The sequence below is a fragment of the Cajanus cajan genome, chromosome 9 (assembly GCF_000230855.2).
Source record: "Cajanus cajan strain Asha chromosome 9, NIPB_CcT2T_4, whole genome shotgun sequence".
Taxonomy (NCBI): Eukaryota; Viridiplantae; Streptophyta; class Magnoliopsida; order Fabales; family Fabaceae; genus Cajanus; species Cajanus cajan.
This window is the reverse complement of record NC_138525.1, coordinates 51,460,690-51,478,046: the sequence shown is the minus strand read 5'-3', so window position 1 is coordinate 51,478,046 and position 17,357 is coordinate 51,460,690. Positions and strand designations below refer to the sequence as shown.

General features: G+C 35.7%; 2 protein-coding genes across 3 annotated transcripts in view; one reads left to right on the top strand and one right to left on the bottom strand.

Moving 5' to 3' along the window:
* Positions 1–2,514: 2,514 nt before the first annotated feature.
* LOC109816057 (aspartic proteinase Asp1) lies at positions 2,515–6,063 on the top strand. Its single transcript, XM_020380922.3, has 9 exons — positions 2,515–2,873; positions 3,452–3,569; positions 3,668–3,894; positions 4,383–4,613; positions 4,715–4,853; positions 4,963–5,157; positions 5,240–5,312; positions 5,410–5,488; positions 5,576–6,063. Exons 1-9 carry the CDS (start codon positions 2,680–2,682, stop codon positions 5,679–5,681), a joined length of 1,362 nt encoding a protein of 453 aa, XP_020236511.1. The 5' UTR covers positions 2,515–2,679; the 3' UTR covers positions 5,682–6,063.
* LOC109816056 (P-loop containing nucleoside triphosphate hydrolases superfamily protein) overlaps positions 5,683–17,357 on the bottom strand; it is a 26,237-nt gene continuing 14,562 nt past the window's right edge. Inside the window, exons 12-26 of one of the 2 annotated variants that reach the window (XR_002241233.3) lie at positions 14,025–14,129; positions 13,819–13,926; positions 13,533–13,679; positions 13,142–13,324; positions 12,779–12,949; positions 12,249–12,485; positions 11,990–12,130; positions 11,784–11,900; positions 8,786–8,836; positions 8,628–8,675; positions 8,314–8,556; positions 7,432–8,160; positions 6,503–6,592; positions 6,113–6,183; positions 5,683–6,028 (exon numbers count right to left, since the gene is read on the bottom strand). Coding sequence is in view for 1 of the 2 variants with exons in the window: in XM_020380920.3 (XP_020236509.1) it covers positions 6,163–6,183; positions 6,503–6,592; positions 7,432–8,160; positions 8,314–8,556; positions 8,628–8,675; positions 8,786–8,836; positions 11,784–11,900; positions 11,990–12,130; positions 12,249–12,485; positions 12,779–12,949; positions 13,142–13,324; positions 13,533–13,679; positions 13,819–13,926; positions 14,025–14,129 (2,391 nt within the window). In the remaining variant the exon portion in view is untranslated. The remainder of the gene's footprint in view (positions 6,029–6,112; positions 6,184–6,502; positions 6,593–7,431; positions 8,161–8,313; positions 8,557–8,627; positions 8,676–8,785; positions 8,837–11,783; positions 11,901–11,989; positions 12,131–12,248; positions 12,486–12,778; positions 12,950–13,141; positions 13,325–13,532; positions 13,680–13,818; positions 13,927–14,024; positions 14,130–17,357) is intronic. The other variant, XM_020380920.3, reaches the window with a different exon arrangement.

Here is a 17,357-nt window from a genome sequence, read left to right as displayed (position 1 = left end):
GGTCATTGCAGTTACAATTTCATGGAAATAAGTTAGTTGTCACACATAAAGAATTGAAGAAACTCATGGTCACTTCATATAAATTTTTTAAAAATTGAATAAATTTCGTAATATGCTATCGATCAAGGATAGTAGGTAGCCCAACATTTTTTTCCCTTTTCCTTTTCACATAACCATTTCCAAAAGTCTAATTCTAGATCATATGGTTGATTAAATTCTTTTTCTAACTTTTCAACATGTTCTAACATAATATATGTTAAATTATTCCTAGTTGGAACATTTAGGCATATATTACTTTGACAACTAATCATTTAATCAGAATGCATTCTTTAAATTTCTTAAGTCTTTGAGGGAAAGGCCTAAAGTGCAACATTTCTAATTCTTTCAACAAACAAATTTTTTGTTCTTTTATGCCTTCATTTACACCAAATTTAGAATATGAACATAACACCTCGTGTAAATATTTTGCCACCACACACTAGTCCATCCCTTACATCTAACATTTTTTTGAAGGAGTGAAATTGCCCCATCATTTGAACTAACATTATCAATTCTCATAGTAAAGTCGTTTTCAATAGCATATTCTCTTAAGTATCTCTCAATTTCTCTTTCAATGGTTTCACCTTTATAATTTTTAATTTAGAAAAATTAAGCATTCTTTTTTGCAGTGATCAATGGAATGGACAATTAAACATGTGTAGGACAAATTTTGGTTTGAAGTCCAACAATCACTTATCACACAAACATGAGAGCTACTTGATTTCATCTTCAAAGGCTCTAGCATTTTCTTTTCATCTAAAAATAATTCCTTGTAATTGTGACCAAAGTTTTAAAATTCATATTGGACTCCCGAGTCTAACCAGGAACTAGACCTAGTACCAATTTGAGCCAACTATTGGATTGAATGTGTTTGTGTCCTGGTGATGACGTAATCAAACCAGTGAAAAATCGAGTTCAACCCTAGTATTTTTTTTTATCGAACCAAAAATGATTTGTCCAAGAGTTCCAAACCTACAAGCTTGTCACAAGTCCTCCTTTCAACTATTGCCAAAGCATGTTGTAAGAATTAAACCCTCAACCAAGAACTTTTATAAGGTTACCTAAACCACTCAACCACATAAATTTTTGTTTACATATATAACAAACATAATAATATATAACATATAATTAATTATATTTTATTTATAACAATTTATGTAGTTCAATTTATGACTCATCAATTCAACTAGTGACCTATTGACCTAATATCTCTACGAATCAATCATTAGTTCAAGTTTTAAAACATTGAGTGTGACCCTAAATGAACAATAAAGTTAGGCTTCAATCGACTAATCATTTTATGAAAATTGTAACCTTCCACAACAAATTAGGGGTGACAAAATGGCCCAACCTAACCCGTTTAGGCCTAGCCTGCTAGTGGCTCGCGAAAAATAGATCGGGTTGGGATAGGCTGGCCCGCCAATCAAAAATAGGTTGAAAATCTTGGTTTGTCTTGTCTAAAGACAGGCTGGCAAGCCAGCAAGCTAGCCCGCATTAAAAAAAACCTGGAAAAATGAGGTTTTACAAAATTCAAATTAGTTCAAGCTCTTAAAATTGAAAATGCATATTGTATGTCTGCTTAACAAATTCACATTACAAACTTAAAAATTACAACTTACAAGCAAATCAAATACAAATTAGAAATTACTAATAGTACTTCACAAATCAAACACAAAAACAATTACTCTTTAACATCTACTTCAAGAACATTAGATTCTTCCTTATAATAAGTTGTCTCCACTACTCTCATTATACATATAAAAAAAATATAAAAAAAAGTTGGCGGGCCAGTTTGTCCAGTCCCACCATTTGGCCCGAAGAGTTGACAAGTTAGGCAAGACAGGCCAAGCGAGCTAGCAAGGCGAGCCAAGCGGGTTGGCGGACCATAATGCTTGGCCTGGCCCATTATTTTTTGGTGGGCCCGCATGCCTTAACTCATTTTTCCATCCCTACAACAAACCCTTCTACCACTAGGAAGATTAGAATTTTTTTTAATAAATATGGAATAAGAGTTTAGAGAGATTAATGATTAAAGAGATTACAAGAACTTTAACGGCTAGAAATTAAAATGTGACACAAATAGATGAAGTAATAATATAATGTAATTATCTAAATATGAAAATATAAATAATATTTTGTTAAATTTCATAGATTGTAAACAATACTCTAACTACGAAGACTAAATTACAAAAAAAAAATCTAATTATATTGTTTTAAATTTAGAGACCTAATTAAAATTTTTCAAAAATTTAAGACCAAATAATACATTAAAACTAATTATTATATAAAACGGAAAATTACCATACATAATAATCTTATGACTAGATAATACATAGCCTATTAGTTACTAAAAAAATTACTATTTTTACATCTAAGAATAATGAGTTGAATAATATAAAAATAATAATTATTAGTTAAAATTAAAAAAAAAAATCATAAAGCATTAAATCACGTTGGTATCTGCCAACTGCCCCCCCGACCAAAACATGAGCCAGAAAATAGACACGCAGTGAATGCTCTATTTCAGTGTCCAAAACTTCTTCCCTTTTCATTTCTTTTTCTGTTTCATCACTTGTTAAGGTTTCAGTCACAACCTTTCCCACAATCATCATTGCAAACTTTTCCACCCTCTCATAAACTATGGATGTTAAAAGCAAAGCAATATCATTGCACTTGCCTTTGCTATTTCTTCTATTTTCTGCCATTTTCCCACTCTCTTTCTCAGCTTCCAATCAACCCCGCAACGCCAAGAAGCCCACCACCCCATCTTCTCATAATCATCGCCTTTCCTCCTCAGCTCTTTTCAAAGTTCAAGGAAATGTCTACCCTCTTGGGTATGTTGTTATTCTATCCTATGATTCTTTTGTTCCAACTTCTTCTTCATGGAGTATCAACTTGCTTATTCTTCATTTTTCTCTCAGTCCTTGTTTAGTATAAATGTGTAATCAAAGTTTTAATTTTTTTTGGATAACTTTGTTTTAGTTATACTGTTCGGTGTTGAGTTATGCTATTTTTCTGAATCATTTTTTCTGTCTCCTATATTTTAAAGAAGAAAAAAAATGGAATTCTGATTTTGATCAGTTCTTATAGAATTAGTTCCAGATCTAGTTTTCTGGGATTATTCATATCGCTTATGCCAAGTATCTGCTGTTTCATTTACCTACCATTCAATTTCTAATTTATCAAGAGAAAGAATAAAAAGTAGGTTTGACTCGCCCTTTTTAACTTTTTTATGTTCTGGGGGGTATTTCCTTTCACAAATTGGACCCCATCTCACACAATAGGTCACTTTTTGGAAAAAAAGAAAAAAAAAAAAAAAAGGAAAATTATAGTAGAATTTCTAAAGTGAAAATTTGGTTTAGTTTAAACTATACTGGTTCCATGAAAAATACCTGTATTCCTCTCTATGCAGACATTACACAGTGTCCCTCAACATTGGCTATCCCCCCAAGCTTTACGACCTTGACATTGACTCAGGTAGTGACCTCACTTGGGTTCAGTGTGATGCACCATGTAAAGGTTGCACCAAGGTATGCTAAAACTAAGATTAGGACTTTTTCTGAAGTATGAGCAGTAAAATTATTCTATCCTCAGAATTAGTTATTCTACCTGGTGACAATCTTTGCAGCCTCGTGATCAACTTTATAAACCCAATCACAACCTTGTGCAATGTGTGGACCAATTGTGTTCTGAAGTGCACTTATCAACAGACCATCATTGTGCTTCACCAGATGACCAATGTGACTATGAAGTTGAGTATGCAGATCATGGATCATCTCTGGGTGTGCTAGTCCGGGACTATGTTCCCCTTCAATTCACTAATGGCTCTGTGGTGCGCCCTAGGATAGCCTTTGGGTGAGCGTTTTGTTTCCATCCTCATGATTAACAGTGGTTGCATCTGTTATTTGTTTGGATATATATATCCAAAAGCACTTTTAGGTGGAAAAAATAAGGAAAATCAAAATAACATTTTCACAAGTTAAAGCTAACTTGTGCATAAGTTAAAAATAAGTTTTAATAGAAGTTAATAGTAATGAGCTTCAATAAATTAGCTTATGTATAAATTAATTTTAGTTAATAAAGAAGCTTATTTCATTTTTCTTTCCTATTTTTCTCTTTGAGAAGTATTTCTAGAGAAGTTACCCAACATGCTCTTATTGGTGAAGTTGTGATGGAAAAATATAAGAAAAAAAAATGATTGTGAAATGATGCTTTAGTATATAGGGAACCGGAGCAGTATTAATCTACACCTAAGAAAAGTTACCACGGCTTCAACTTGGAGCTAAAGTTTGCCATTCAGCTTTCTGAACAATTAAGAGTTGATTTGTCTGATGCATGGCTAGGTGTGGATATGATCAAAAGTATTCTGGTTTTACCTCCCCAACCACAGCAGGAGTCCTTGGCCTTGGCAATGGCAGAGCAAGCATTTTGTCTCAGCTTCATTCTTTGGGTCTGATCCGCAATGTGGTTGGCCACTGCTTAAGTGCACGAGGAGGAGGGTTTTTATTCTTTGGATATGATCTCATTCCCTCATCAGGAATAGTTTGGACACCCATGTTGCCTAGTTCTTCAGAGTAAGTTCAAATTGATGTTATTGCTCCTTCTGAGATGGTTCTGTTTCACATGTATTGGCACTCGTGAGAACTTGAAATTTTGCAAACAATCATTACTTCAGGAAACACTACAGCTTAGGACCAGCAGATCTGTATTTCAATGAAAAGGCTACTACTGTTAAGGGTCTTGAACTTATCTTCGACAGTGGGAGCTCTTACACATACTTCAACTCCCAAACCTATCAAATTATTGTTGACTTGGTAAGATGGAATCTGCAGAGTCTCAATTTTAGTAATCAATTTCATTGCTTATATGGCCTAGAGATTTAGCCTGCCATCTTCGGTTAATAATCCTTGATCCATAATTCAGGTAACTAATGATTTAAAGGGAAAACAGTTGAAAAGGGCAACCGAGGATCCATCACTTCCAATTTGTTGGAAGGGTGCAAAGTCTTTCAACTCTTTAAGTGATGTCAAGAAATATTTCAAGCCCCTAGCGTTGAGCTTCACAAACTCCAATAATTTGCAGATGCATCTACCACCAGAAGCTTATCTAATTATCACTGTGAGCACTTTTAAGACTGAACTTCTCTGCCTCAGTAGTGAAGGCAACAAATGAAATTGTCTAATATTCTGTCCTGTTCCAGAATCATGGTAATGTGTGCTTGGGGATTCTGGATGGCACTGAAGTAGGACTAGAAAATCTTAACATAATAGGAGGTAAGGCATGCCAAATCTCAACAGAGTGTAAACAATTCCACTTTTGTTTCTCTTTTATTTGATAATATGAAGGTAATACACTTTCTGTCGCTCTCAGACATCTCTTTACAAGATAAAATCGTGATATATGACAACGAGAAACAGCAGATTGGATGGGTTTCTTCAAATTGCGACAGGTTTCCCAAAAAATTTCTCTTAATTTCTTACATAATTGTGAATGCCACAAGTCTTACAAGGATTTTTTTTTTCTTGTTCATTAACAGTGTTAATAGTCATTTGGAAGGTGATTTTCCACACCCATACGCAGCCAATTTGGGTCTCTTTGGGGAACGTTGCCCAGCATCTTATGAAGTAACAGATGGTCAATGAATTATTGAGAAGTGGGTGCTCGGATGTACATTAGATAGCATATATAAAATTCCATATGGTACAACATATATATACATACATTTTTTTTTGGTCGCCTTACTACAATATTTTATGCTTCATAAGCTTCATTTTGTGAATTTGTAAATGGCAACTTCCAAACAATACAAGCTACAGTTACTGATCCTAGCTAGAGAAAAATTCTTGAAGTTGAAGGGCCTCAATTCCCGTCAGTAGCAAGTAGCTATTCACTAAACAAGCGGATAGGCCTTCAATGCTTCCATACACCATTACAAGGATGATTGAGAATGATTGTCAGTGTTTTGTTATGTTTACAAAATATACTGTACCTGCAATAATAGAGCATATTAAGTTAACACCTGAATTAGGAACATAGTTTCTGGATTGCAGTTTTATGAATTGATATTTGATACCAACTTCAAAAATCCCGAGTACAACACTCACAGCAGCCAACAGCATGATGTTACAAGTTTTGATTTGCATACTGCAAGTTGTAAAAGAAAGTTCATCAGTCATGACAGATTGGTCGCCAGAGATTAAGAAAATTTCTCAACATGAAGTAGGAAAATGAGGTTACTCTTTGTACAAGAAACGTTATTTTGGGTATTAGAAAGTTGCCAATTTTAAAACATATCTAGCAATAACTCATCCGAAATAGCATCTAAGACGGAGTTGATGTTTACTTTTCCAGAATATGAATGAACATAAAAGATGACCCTGGAATATGTATCAAAATTTTCAAGGGACACAAGCATTGACAATGCAAATTTACTGTTGAAAGGCAGGCAAGTGAGAAATATCACCTTTGCATGGCAAATCTTTGTTATTGCCTCAATATGAAGGTTTTGAAGTTCTTCAAGAGCCATGACATCCAGACCAGCGATATCTTCACCCTATTAAATAGTTAAAAGTGATATCATTTGCAATTCTTTCTCTTTGTGTAGAGAAATCAGAAAACCAAGCCTAGGCATATGTGATGCAAGAAACATGGCCACCTACGAAATTAACCCGTGCCATTTATAATTCCTACCCTCCAAAACAAAATTCTATTATGAGTGCAAATAGAAAATTGCAAACAGGGAAATCAGGTTTGAAAGACCAAGCAACTAGCACCTGTCTGTAACCATTCTCTATGGAATATAATCTTTCTAATTAAATCATACGGTTGAACAGTATCCTGAATTTCATTTTTCTAGTCTTCTTGATACCCTTTCGTTACTCCTGCCGGCCATTGTCTTTAAAAATCCAGATATTAAAGCATTTATGTTTTTCACTTTTTAAATTCCTGTTTTCCTTAATTCAATGTCTACATTCCCAACATATATACGAAGAATCTCAGCCGCAATTGAATTTGAGGTCAATTCTTTCATACCCGTATGTAGTTGTGCTCGTAGTCTCATTTATCCTCATTGAAAAGTTTATCCACATTTTTTACCAGTTATCGTTGTCAGAAATTACTTTTTGTAAAAATTATAGACTTATCGAACTTGCTATTTAGTTAATCATATTATATTCATGAGAGTACATCTCAATGATCTTCCCTTTCCAGTCTACCTAATCTCAATTTTCTCTTTCTTCATCATCTCTCCTGAAACAGTCTCCAAAACTCATTTTCTCACCCTTGATCTTAGTGCAAAGTCAACCAGAATTTAATCAATGCAGATTATGAGCATGATTCATATTACCATGAAACATAGATGAAATATTTAATTTGATAATGAGAATGGCATACCTTCAATATAGAAATATGACTTTCAAGTTCTTTGCATCTTCTTCTTTCTCTTTGATAATTAGCCCTCAGTTCTTCTAATGCAATCATATCTTCCATGCTTCCTAAAATTTCATCCTCTTTGCATTGTTTTCTACGAGAGTAGCCATTAGTTGTTGGAAGTCCATTTTTAACCTTGGTTTGTACATCATTAGCCATATGAACTGTTGACTTATCCTCACCATTAATGCCATGCTTTCTCATCTTGGCTACCAACATCTGCATGTTTGTAAGCTCATATTCCAAATCTTGTTTTTGGTGTTTTATTTCATCTAGTGTCCTTCTCAGGTCAGCTATTTCAACTTTCATAGATAGAGCTGCTTCTAATGCAGCTTCTTTTTGGAATCTAGCATTAAGGTCCTTCTGCAACTCCTCAATACGAACTTCATTCCCCAGCTTTTTCGATTGCGCATCTCGTTGAAAACTATTATTTATATTTTGTGAAGACGTTGGAGAAAAGCTGGATTTGCAAGAGGCCACTTTTGCAGCTGCCAGATCACCAGTCAGTTCTGCATTTTCATAAGTAAGTTTAGTCACTTCTTCAGCCAGGTTTCGGAGTTCAACTGCTGCAGCTGCTGCCAACTCTTTTGCATATGAAGCTTCTTCTGCAAGTTTATGACTTTGAATTTCAAGCCCGTCTTTCTCTTCCACCAATCTCGCATTCTCTTGCCTTAAATTATCTATTTCAGCTGCCTGCACAATTTAATATTAAAAAAGAAAATCACTTCTACTGAAACACAAACAATCAAAAACATCTAGGAATCAGTTCTCATGATTATCTATTATGCCAATAGTTTGAGTTTCCTCCAGCAGAAAGTGCCACAGAGAGAAAGAGAGAGATATAACCTGCATAAGAATTTGAGAATTTATATTTGGATCACTACTTCCTTGCTTCGGATGCGCTTCAGAGACTGTTGCATTCAAGTTTTTGACTGACCGTGCTTCATCGGTCTTTCCCAACACATCCCTAGAATAGCCAGTCTCACTAGCAGCAACGTGCTGAAAATTAGTTGAGGTTTTATCCAACAACAAATTTATCTGTTTCTTTAGTGAAATAATTGTCTCTTGCATCTCAACATTCTCTGAATTCTGTAGAAGTTTAGCAAATGTCAGGAATAGCAACAATTCCCCTTAAAAGGTCATACAATTGCATAATATACCTTCAATTGCAGTTGCTCTTGAAGTATCCTGTTATCTGCAGACTTGATCTTGAATGCTCAATTAACATGATAGAACATCTTAGTATAATACTCAGATTTATAATAGCTAAACGCAATTTAAACCATCCTAAAACTATCAAGAGGATAAGACAACGAACCTCAAGTTCAAAAATCTTTTCATTGAGTTCAGTGGTAAGCTTGGATAGAGCCTACATCAGAAATTAAGTAAAGGTAGGTTGAAGCTTAGAAATAAAATATACCCCAATTTTTATTTTAGCAAAAAAAAAGGAAGTTTGTTAATACATTGCTATATATAAACTATCATTAACAACCATGCAAAAGGAGAAGTCATCACTATTGAAAACTCTAAAAAAACCTTGGGTACGATAGGCTTTATTTTTTAGGAAAAATTGCATTGACCTCCCCTGAGGTCTTTTTAAATGACACACAGTTCCTTTAATCTTTAAGAGAATACTAACTTCTCTCATTTATTTATCTAAGTGATTCATAGAACTCCTTATATAAAATAACACTATTTGTGCATTATTAAAAGTTATTAATGCAAGTGCCAACAATTGAATGAGACTCGATCTCTTACTCAATTTTAACTCCCAAATTATATCATAAATATCATACTTATTGTGATTTAAAAAATATACCAACTTTAAAAAAAATTTATAAAAAAGACAGCATTGTATGTAATTCAAAAATGAATGATAGATGCATATATAATTGGCAGAATATAAATTAACTTTTTTTTTCTCTCTCATTTTGACTAATGATATTATTGTAAAGGAAATGAGTGGTTTTGAAAAATTAGAGGGAAAGTGTGTGTCATTTAAACAGACTTTAGGGAAAGTGAGTACAATTTTTCCTATTTTTTACCCAAAAAAAAAGTGGGGAAGGATTTCTCTACTAGGGAAAAGACAATTAATTATAGGTCCTCGTTTGTTGAGCTTAGGACCCTGCACTAGAAACTCAAACAGAAGCGGTACCAACTGGGTTAATGACCGTGGGCAACTACAGAAATTTCTATCAAAATTTATTAGTCTAGTAACACCCTCTCTGTTGCCTGCTTCAATTACCTGGGTGCAATCTGCTAGAATATATGAAAATATCTTATAATAGATTATGCTCAAGGATTAATTTCCCTATTTCCTCTTTATCTTAGAATTGGTTGCCATATTTCCTTTTCTTATCTTGATTTGTTTCCCTGACTAGCTACCATTATGATTAGTTTAAATAACTAAGTAAGGGTCAGCGTTATAGCATTCTAGGTTTTATGAAGAAATAAATACATTAACATAGAATCCATCCGTTAACAGATAGCAGCATTGTCAATAGCACGCTTTAGCAGCGTAGAGATGTGTACAAGCCCCTGGATGCTATATGCACATCCATAGCATTACACTTCACTGTAGCATTTCTGGAAACCACAATAGCAGCCAAAATAGCTGCATTTCACGAAGATATAACACCACTATGCTGATGGTGTCCAAAATCCAGAATGGCCTCCAATATTAATGCTAGGGGGGCATTTTATAGAGATAATTTTGGGTTAAAAAAGGGTTTCAGCTTCTAGAAAACCCTTGCAAAGTTCATAACAATCATGCCTCACTTGTCTCCTCTCCTACCTTGCAACTACTGCACGACCCATCAAACAGCTTTTATAACTTGTCTCCTCTCAATCTCAGTTTTTTTTCTCTTGTAATCTTGTTCCCGTTGTTCTCTTATTCTCATCAATCTGTGTCTTCCATGTTTTTGTCTCTCCAGGTTTTTTTCTTCTATTTTCTCCTGTTTTTGTTCCATCAGTCTGCGTTCTCTGTTTATTGTCTCTCTAGTCTAAGTCTTTAAGGTCCTTTTTTGGTAATCTATCTCCCAAAGACCCAAACTGCATTTACTCCTTTTTTCTCTCTATCTCCCAAAGACCCAAACTGCATTTACTCCTTTTTTCTCTCTTTCGTTAAACATGGTATCCCTTGTTACTATTTACTTGTATGCGTAAGAGCTGAGACCTATAACTCGTTATTGTTAATTATGAACATGTTAAGATTTTTTAGCATTGTTTTTAATTTTTTAACATTTATATGTATCTAGTATAAATAATATAAACTGTGTATAGCGTTTTTGGGGTCAGCCCCTACGCACCACTATCCGGGATTGATAAATGATAACATTAATATAGTGTTTCCCTTTTCTTTCTTCCTTTATACCTAAACCCATAATTTCACCATGGTCTATATGTTTGTTGCACAATGTCATTTAATGTCAATAGGTTTTGAGATGGAATATAACATGGAGTCACAGCCATCTCTATTATTTCTGTGGTTTGTGGGTGAAATCTCCATCACTTCCACTGTGTATTGGTTGCCCAGTTCGATAGGCATCAATGGAGCAGGGGATGTTGGAAAGTCTCGACTGCCACAATTACTAGGGCACAAGATGGCAGTTGGTTTTAAGATGGAATCCAACTCCCCAATATTTCTTATTGTTCAACTTCACACTGATCTTTAAGATTATGTACTGTTAAGCCACGATATAACAAATTATTCCAGAAAAAAAAATACTGAAATAGTAAATAAAGAATTCTGAAGTGAAGTGCTATAAAGGAAAGACAAGAAAGACTTAACTCCAGAGCAAGAGATGTCCAAAACAGAGGATAAGTCAGAGTAAATTGAGGGCCACAAACATAGATTGTTGGATGTGAGAAAGCACAGATGAAATAAAGATGTGGGGGTTGATGATGACAATTACTAGTTTCATAAAAGGGGAGGGGGGGGGGGTTAGGGTAGGGGGAATCCATTAAGAAGCTTAAATAAGATAAATGATCTGATCATGTCAGTTGACTGTTTTTTTATTGCTGTTCTTGGATTAAATTTCCCTGTTAACCATGGATAGTAGCACACTGCATTATATATAATTCTTTGTTTTTGTTCACCACGATGCATGATAACATGAAATATATACTTTGGGATTTTAACAATTACACCTATAATGATATTTGGCAGCAATAAACTTCTTATCACAATGCAAATTTATATAGCATGAAAGAACAGCAAGATGCTACAAGTTTTTAGATAGAATTATTTTAATTGTTCTTCACTGAATATAGCTGTATTTATAAGGTGGCTTTGAGCAGATTTTAATTTCAGTTACCTGAGACATTTCGTTGTTACTTGGTGCATGTCCTAGTGATCCAATCATCCGTTGCTCTAGGATACGGATTTGATTCTTCTTTTGGCTAATTTCACCCTTCAACTTGTGCATGTCTTCCTGTCATTATAACCAAAATAACCCACCCTGTTTTATCATGAAATATTAAATTTGGTCTTCATTTGTCAATCTTAAATAAAAAAGCTCACTTGTAGTTGAATATCTTCAGGCTTGTTAGCTGCCTGTTCAGACAGTCTTTTCAGAGAACTAATACAAAATGCCACCTCTCCAGCCAACATTTTTACTTGTTCACGCAGAAGATCCATTTGATCAGTTACAGTAGTCCCAGTCTGCAAGATAGTCATTTAGCATAATTATGGTTCACATCCATAAGATTCACCAGTTTCAAGATAGATGTATCATGTGTCTTTTCAGAAACATTGATCACACTAGTATTTGAGATCTCACCGGAGGAAGTTGACGACCACCAACAGTTACACCGAACAAATCACCTGCTTGAGTTCTTCCTGGAAAAGAATTGAGAGCTGAAGCATTATCCTTTTTGCTAACTGAATTCCTGCGTGAATCTTTCATGACATGAAGCATGACTCTGTTTGGAGTTAATTTTGAAGCAGATGCAGGTGAACCATTTGCAGAGCCCTCACTATCAACATTTGGCAATGATCCATCACCGTTATCAGGTTTCTGCATTAGCAGCATATATTGTCGGTTGGATAACAATAAATATAAAATACTATTTTCACATAAAATTTAGATAGAGCAATCCTAATTGTCAAATACAAACAAACCTAAGCTTGGCAGAAATTCCCAAATTTTTCCTGTGTTGGTCTTAATTACAGTACATATCATTTATGAATGGGGATTTTTGTATTATTATTTTATACATCGATACTAACTTCTATACTTATCAATCAGTTAATCAATTATTTATAACACAATAAATAATATAAGTTCAAATAAATAGGAAAATAGCTTACTCTCAGCTTCAACCAACCAAGCATTCCACGCCTTTTGCTTCTTTTATAATCCTTCACCAATTCATCTAAATTTGCAATGTCATCCTTTTCTTCTGCTGAAGGAACTGAAGCATGGCTCCCTGTGTCATCATTAACCCAGGACTCACGTTTTCGATCTGGTAAATATGCTAGCTGCATTCAAATAAGGACAAACATTAATCATTATCACAAATAATATTTACAATGTTACTAGCCATTCCAAGAAACTGGAAATTTGTATCACAAAACAACACATTAATTAAAAGACATGGCATTACAAGATTAAATTCCAAAGCATATAATTGAATGCCACACAAAATGGAGTTCCCATGTAAATAAACACACCTCATCTTCCCCAAAAGAATGTCTTCGCCTATGGCTAGGCCTTTCTGGAATGCTTGAAGTCATTGCATTCTTTGTAGAAACTAAGATTAATTTGGTTAGTCGCTGAATTCTTCCCATCAATGCTGCTTTAGCCTGTTCCTCCTCTTCCAATCTCGACTTCAATTTGGATTGACCAGCTTCAAGCTATTACATAATGAAGTAATGCTTATTATGGGGAAGTGAAGAAAGAAACATCATACCATTTATGGATATCAGTTTTGATGTGCAATGATAAATTAGCACTGCATATTTGAGAGTCAAGACACGACATTTTATTCTGGCATATTATAAAGTCTTCCACCAAGTATAGTGTCCTTTTCAGATGATCTAATTTATATGCATCAGCACAAACCTGAAGCTTCAAATTAACCAGATCTTCTTGTGAAGATGTGGCCATATTGGGATTCTCAACCATTCCACGCTTCAGTTGCTGAAGCTCCTGCTTTAACTCAGAAATTTCCCTCTGATACTTCTTGATCAGAGACTTCTCATCCATAATCTAGTACAAGGGAATCAGCTAAAAGTTAATAGCATGAAATCACTATGTCTAGAAGTTATCACATTATCAACATTTCATATAAACTCACCTTATTTATGTCTAGAAGTTATCACATTATCAACATTTCATATAAACTCACCTTATTTTGAGAAGCTTTGATTTCAACATGCTTACTCCGGTGTGCAAACTTTAATGTGTTGTGTGTCTCTTCACTACTGCTAGAAGCAGGAGTAACTGTGCAAATGAGCTTCAAAAGACCAAACCATAGTCGAGTCATTTTCAAACATTAGTTAGCCATACAAATGTTTACGAATTACAACTAGCATAAAGAGCAATTGTACTGACAGAAATCCGTCCATGGCCACTGAGGGATGATTGTAACAACCGAGTGAGCTTTGAATCTCGATAAGGAATATGAGTTGCCTTTCCATCTGTTAATTTAGCGATCACCTGCAATGCAGAAACAAGATAGAGAAATTAATTACTTTAATAAATTCAAGTCTTCAAGAATGAGAATGTTACACACCCTAAGAATAAAACCATCAGTGCATCCACATACAGTTCTTTAAATGTAGAGCAAACTACAAGCTGTCAGATAACAATACAAATGCAACCAAGACTTGTGAATTTTAGCCTTCTAGTATAGACTTGCTGACCTCACTCATGCCCTCCAAACAATTGTTAAGAGACAAAGGTACTAGTTAAATCATTCAGTGCATAGGGACCAAACAAGGATTTTTAAAAGCTAAGAAATGATTGAAGGAAATTCACATGAATCTTAAGAACAAGTTATTACCAAAGCTATTGCTAAAGAGGGAAAAAAATGTAATATTTAATTAATAAGCAACTAACCTCAAAAGTAAACACAAGAAACATATTCATCAAAAAAAAAAAAAACACAAGAAACATGTACAGAAACTATCATTTGAAATAACTACAATATTATGTGTATAAAATGAGATAAGAAAAACCAACATTTAAAAATTAAGGGCTTGTTGGGAGTGGTTGTGAGTTTTTGATTTTCAAAACAAAGCACATTTTGCTAAAATAGAGCTAAAATGGTTTTTAATTTTAACTCATTCAAAACACTTACTTTTACATTCATTTAAAAAAAATGATTTGAAAATTTGGTTAGTTTAAAAAAAAAATTGTCACTAACATTTGACAATGACCCCTCGTGCTACTGCCACCACTGCCACCACCATAAAAACACGCTTAAACTAATTTTAACAAAATAGAAAACTTTCAAAGTGAGTTAATTTTGAAACTAAATAAAATAAAAACTAGTAATAGTTTGTATTGGAGTATATCTTTACTTCTTCGTATTGTATTATTTTTATTCTTGTATTAGTTGGTTATCTGTTAGTTATTTTTCTGTTTTCTGGTTTGGTTACCTGCTCAACAGGTCAATGTATCTATAGCTTCCTTTGAAGCTATAGATACATATAAATAGACAAGTTGTAATGTTAATTATAATTTCTTTCTTTACTGAATTGCTTCCACTCAATCTCTCTTCTTCTCACAACTCTCTCATCACAATTCTTTCTGTTACTCAATATAGTATCATAGAGCTCATCGATCCTCCTCCATCTTATCCCTTTTAATCCCTCCTCCCCTCTTTCTCAGCCCCCTTCTTTCTCGTTGCCGGTCTTTCCTTATGGCCGACGAACCACCATCGTCCTCCTCAACTGCACCACCACACTTTCAAGCTGCCCCTGTAAAACCCTCTCTATCTCCCTCCCTCACCTTTGCCCATACTATTTCTGAGAAACTTGACACCAAGAATTATCTTCTTTGGTGTCAACAAGCTGAACCCGTCATAAAAGGCCATCGTCTTCATCATTTTCTGGTCAATCCTCAAATTCCTCCGAAATTTCTCACGGTTTCCGACAGAGATGAAAATCGCGTCTCCGAAGAGTATCTGGCTTGGGAACAGCAAGACCAGTTACTTCTCTCCTGGTTGCAATCCTCCATGTCCAAGGACATGCTCACCCGCGTCATCGGTTGCAAGTCCTCATTCCAGATTTGGGACAAGATCCATGCGTACTTCCATGCCCACACAAACGCTAAAGCCCGCCAACTCCGCAGTGACCTTCGCAGCACCACCCTTGACAACTGCACCATCTCCGATTATCTTCTCCGCATCCAATCCCTAGTTGATTCTCTCATAGCCATTGGTGACTCTATCTCCTCTAAGGAACATTTGGATATTGTTCTTGAAGGTCTACCAGAAGAATACGAGTCACGGTCTCCCTAATCAGCAGCCGCTTTGATGTTTTGTCCATCGAAGAGGTTGAAACCCTCCTTCTTGCCCATGAATCCCGCCTTGAGAAATTCAAGAAGAAGAATCTTATCTCCGTCAATCTTCTTGAATCCTTATCGGGCTCTAACACCCCTACCTCGCAACCCCAAGCCAACCTTGCCCATCAAGATTCTTGAATCCTTCCGTGGTGGTCGACCTGGTGCACGCAGTGGGCGCGGTGGCCGATCCAACCACCGCTATGGCCGTGGCCGTGACTAGGGATGGCAAATAAACCCGTACCCGTGGGTAATACCCGAACCCGTCCCGACTTTGACGGGGAATACCCGCTTTGACCGGGTACGGGTACGGGTAAAACCCGATAAATTAAATCGGGTACGGGTACGGGTACGGGTATATACTTACCCGCCCCGTCCCCGTCCCCGTCCCCGTCCCCGTCCCCATCCCCGTCCCCGGTTAAATACCCGTCCCCGGTTTAATTATTTAAAAAAAATTAAAATTTTAAAAATAATGTCTCTAGTCTAAAGTGACTCACTCCAGCAACACGATTATAGCAAGTTTAGCAACACGAATCACACGATTACACTCCAGCCTCCACGAGTTAGGGTTTCACACTGCGCACTCCAGCCTCCGACGGACGAGCCACTCCAGCCTCCGACGGACCAGCCACTCCAGCCTACATTTTCTCCCTCCGAGCGGCTCCCTCACCACACTGGTACGTCTCTCTCTCGCTCAATCTCTCTAGGATCTCCTTTCGCACAAGCACTCCGTAGTTGGTATCTTGAGCCTTCCGACTCAAGTATATAATCTGATTATCTGGGTTTCTCTCTGTTTAAATAGGGGAACTGGAAAGAAGTGTACTTTTGTTTCCCTCTCTTTCTTCAGTTTGTCTTGCCCTTTCATGTGAACTGTTAAGTGATATAACCTGTTTCACAATTTCTCACTTGGACAGTGAGAAGGATATGGTTCCAGTTTGGTTTGGTTAAAATGAAATATCAAATTCGAACTAAACTGACCTTTGTAGTTTGGTTTGGATTGGTTATCTCGGTGTTTTGAATTTTTAAATATATTTTATATGACTTTTAATTTTTTAAATAACTAAGAAAATAAATTGACACAATGCTGAATCTAATAAACACATGAAAGTTTTAGTTTGCTGAATCACGGCCGTGACTGAGAATCACGACCGTGATCTTCTCTGGAGCACATCTATGAAGGGTCAGTGGCGTTCACGGGTGTGATTGGGAGTCACGGCCGTGATTTTCTCTGGTGAATCACGGGCGTGATTTAGAATCACGGCCGTGATTTTCCCTGTAAAAATAAGTTAAAAAAATTTTTGTAAAAAAAAATTATTTTTTTTACGGGTACGGGTACGGGTATACCCGATACCCGACGGGGACGGGGATGGGACAAAAATC

Coding starts and splice junctions, on each gene's coding strand:
- LOC109816057 (XM_020380922.3), top strand. CDS start 2,680: ATGGATGTTAAAAGCAAAGCAATATCATTGCACTTGCCTTTGCTATTT. Junction 4,854..4,962: donor ATCAAATTATTGTTGACTTG/GTAAGATGGAAT, acceptor TCCATAATTCAG/GTAACTAATGATTTAAAGGG. Junction 5,158..5,239: donor AAGCTTATCTAATTATCACT/GTGAGCACTTTT, acceptor GTCCTGTTCCAG/AATCATGGTAATGTGTGCTT.